At 52.7% G+C, this 3,515-nt stretch overlaps 1 protein-coding gene across 1 annotated transcript in view; it reads left to right on the top strand.

The window, feature by feature from the left end:
* AMBP (alpha-1-microglobulin/bikunin precursor) overlaps positions 1-1,843 on the top strand; it is a 13,098-nt gene extending 11,255 nt beyond the window's left edge. The window contains exons 8-10 of the mRNA XM_006917106.1: positions 436-603; positions 904-1,077; positions 1,812-1,843. Of these exons, the coding sequence (XP_006917168.1) occupies positions 436-603; positions 904-1,077; positions 1,812-1,843 (374 nt within the window). The remainder of the gene's footprint in view (positions 1-435; positions 604-903; positions 1,078-1,811) is intronic.
* The last annotated feature ends 1,672 nt before the right edge of the window (positions 1,844-3,515 follow it).

Here is a 3,515-nt window from a genome sequence, read left to right on the forward strand (position 1 = left end):
GGAGGGAGGCATTCCGGGGGCAGGAACAGTGATGGCAAAGTCGTGGTGGTGGGACCTCAGTGAAGAGGTCAGCCTGGCCAGCATGGGTGCTGGTGAATGTATCATCAACTACTATTATTACAGAGTCTTTGGGCAGACAAAAACAGCAGGTGGGATGGTGGGTCTGTGGATCGCTGGTAACTCCCATGTTATGGAGTGGAGTGAGCATTGATTTGAGAGTCCAACAGACATAGTTTTGAACCACAGCTCTGTGTGACCCTGGGCAAGTCACTTAACCTCTCAGAGAGTCAGTTTCCTCGTCTATAAAATGAGTTGATAAGCTTTCCTCTGAGTGCAGAGATGAACGATAAATGACATGATGCGTGGTAAGTGTCCAGCCCCGTGACAGGTACACAGGAAGTACTCAGTGAAAACTGATGTTCTGCCCCTCCCCAGATTCCTGCCAGCTGGGCTATGCAGAAGGTCCTTGCCTGGGGATGGTCAGGAGGTATTTCTATAACGGCTCGTCCATGGCCTGTGAGACCTTCCAATATGGTGGGTGCCTGGGCAATGGCAACAACTTTGCTTCAGAGAAGGAGTGTCTGCAGACCTGCCGAACTGTGGGTGAGTGCAGGCCCTTTGCCTCTGTGCACGCCATACCCTATAGCGCTGTCCTCCCAACAAAGCACCTGCCAACTGAACAGGTAGCGTGGAATTCTAGGGCAAGGTTCCTTACGTCACAGGAGTCACACATTTGGATATGGGTGACCTTAGGCAAACTTTTCTTCTCATGGGCCTGAGTTTCCATCTAGAAGAGAGGGACAAGGTGGTCTAGATGAGCAGGTCCCCTAGTTCAGGCCCGTTGCCTCAGGTCAGCCAATCCTAAGGATTACTAATGCTGTGTGCCTCCCTCCCACTCCACAGCGGCCTGCAATCTCCCCATAGTCCGTGGCCCCTGCCACAGCTACAACCAGCTTTGGGCATTTGATGCTGTCCAGGGGAAGTGTGTCCTCTTCACCTATGGGGGCTGCCAAGGCAATGGCAACAAGTTCTACTCGGAGAAGGAGTGCAAGGAGTACTGTGGTGTCCCTGGTGATGGTAGGAGGCCCTGCGGGTGCCAAGCTGGGCCAAGGGGTTGTTGGGATCCAGGGGGAGAGCCCCAGTAGGGAGGGGGTGCCTAGAGAGCCGAGTTCTGAACTTTATACCAGGTAACCAGCCTATTCACTCTCTGGGCTTCAGCTTCCTATTTGTAAAATGGGGCCAAAGCCTTGGCCTTACCCCAGGTGGGATGAGGCACCTGGGAGGCGTTGGCCAGGCACAGGCTGAGGGTGTGCAGGGCAGACCGAGGAGCCCAGCTCTGCAGGTCTCTTGGCGCTGCCACATTCAGGCTGGCCACACTGGGCAAGTGCCGATTTGAGCCTCGGTTTTCTCTTTTGTAAAACGGGAGAAAGTATGTACTTCCCAGACTTCCCAGTGCGTAGCACAAGTCAGGACTCAGCTAACGGCAGCTCTTACTGATAATAACAGTGGGGCTAGCGAGACCACTAATAGCGTTCCAGGGCACAGCAGCCATTTAAGATTTTTGTGCCTCATCTCCCAACTGAGAAATGACACCTAAAGTAAATCAGAAGAGGAAACACATCAGATCATTCTGTGGGATGCACTTTGGAGAAATCAAGTTATCAGGCAAGCAGAAGCTTCTAGAAGGCCTCAGGAACAGGCCCCAACTCAGCCCAAGCTGCCTTTCCTCCTCCATGAGGCATCCCCTCCCCCGACCATCCCCTCAGGCAAAGCCTCTCATCTGCTCCCTGAGCCTCTTTCTCTGTCCACAGGGGATGAGGAGCTGCTGCGCTTCTCCAACTGAACAGTCCGAGGCCAGAGTCCACAGGCCAGAGGGCAGCAGGGAGGCTGTGGCCACTGTCTGTCCCAGGGCCCCACACTGGGCGGGCTGGCCCAAGAGCCCTGGGTTCAAATAAAAACCAAACTGTAGACTCCTGAAATTCCATGTCCTGGCTGTTCATCATTGTCATCAATCGTATAACGTGGTGGCGAGAGGGGCAGGTGGGACCATGAGTGACCCAGTGTTCCCCAGAAGTAGAAAAATGTGTTGGAATTACAATAGAACTATCTTCGGACATTGAGATTGGCTATGCAAATTATAAGTCACAGTTCTATTTACTCCATAATAGCATAAAAATAAGGTTGTTTGCTTTCAAAAAGCTAGGAGAGGCAAAAACTGGGTACTTGTTTCTGGGAGGGTTTGACAGGTCATCAGCAACCCATGAACAGAATAATTATACCCCAGTGTGCCCAGGCAGCTCAGTGCCTGAAATAATTCCCGTTTTTTTGCTGCATGGACCCCCCTCCAACGTTTCACTTTGGCCAAAGCCATGTCCCCAGCACCAGCTGCCGGGAGCTGAAAAATCTCAGCTGTTTCTCCACCAGGCCTTCTAGTTCCCACCTCCTGGGATCCTCACTCTGGCCCTTTGCCCCAGAAGGAGAATGTTCACTGACCTTCACATTGTGTCTTGACAACCAGCAGGGCCCTTGACCAGACCCAGTAGCCCTTGGTCTGGCCTGGTTTTTCCTCCCTTGAGAACAGGTAGACCAGGCCATCCAGGGTGGCTCAGGCACCAACTTGGCCCAAGAACATGACGCTGGGAGCCTCCAGTTTAGACACCCTGGATATAAACATGCAGTTCATAAATCTCTCTTGCTAGCTCCATCCACCCAGAGCCCCGCTGGATGTGGCTGCTGCCGAGGGAGCGAAGCCTCAGCTTTGGGTGTCCTGGAAGTGAAAAGCTGACCCAGCAGCAGAAACCCAAGCAGAGCCAGCACTTCTTCTCTGTGGGGTGACCAGCCTGCTAAGGGCTGGGGGTTCAGTCAGTCAAGGCTCATCCTCATGTCATCAGCCTATCTGCTGAAGACACACGGCAGGAAAGAAGGAGGGAATTCCACTTCTCTTGTTGAGGGGATAAACCCAGAGGCAAGGATTTGGGTGTAGAAAGCTTTGCAGACCCCTTGGTCAGACCACATAAAGTCCCCCGCTCCTGCTTGGGGCTCCCAAGTTCCAACAGAGAGGATGGTCCTGAGGGACAGTCTTCGTGGTCATGGCCAAGACTCTCTGGGCAGAAGTAGGTGGAGTCTGGGCAGTGGGTTCAGGGAGAAGTGACAGGCAGGCTCTCCGCCCCGGAAGTAACAAATGTCATCATATCCTGCATCCATATCTCCGGTCATGCCTCATACACCAGGGACGGCCACCTACAGCAGTTTGAAGGTGCCACTCTGAACAGGGATATTTTGAAGTGACCTGAAGAATAAATGTTTAAACCACAAGGTGCAAGCCACAGGTGTGTGGGCCAGCTGGTGGATGGGATGTGCAGATTATTTTTACAGTTCTGAATTCACCATTTAAAAACTGAGCTTCCATATAAAAATCTGGGTTTCTCAATTCTCTAGAAAAATAAGTTCCGGCAGCCCCTGTCTTGCATTCTGCATGCCAAGGGCTAGGAGCTGAGCTGAGTCGGCCCCTGTAG

The sequence above is a fragment of the Pteropus alecto genome, unplaced genomic scaffold (genome assembly GCF_000325575.1).
Source record: "Pteropus alecto unplaced genomic scaffold, ASM32557v1 scaffold226, whole genome shotgun sequence".
In the NCBI taxonomy this organism is placed as follows: Eukaryota; Metazoa; Chordata; class Mammalia; order Chiroptera; family Pteropodidae; genus Pteropus; species Pteropus alecto.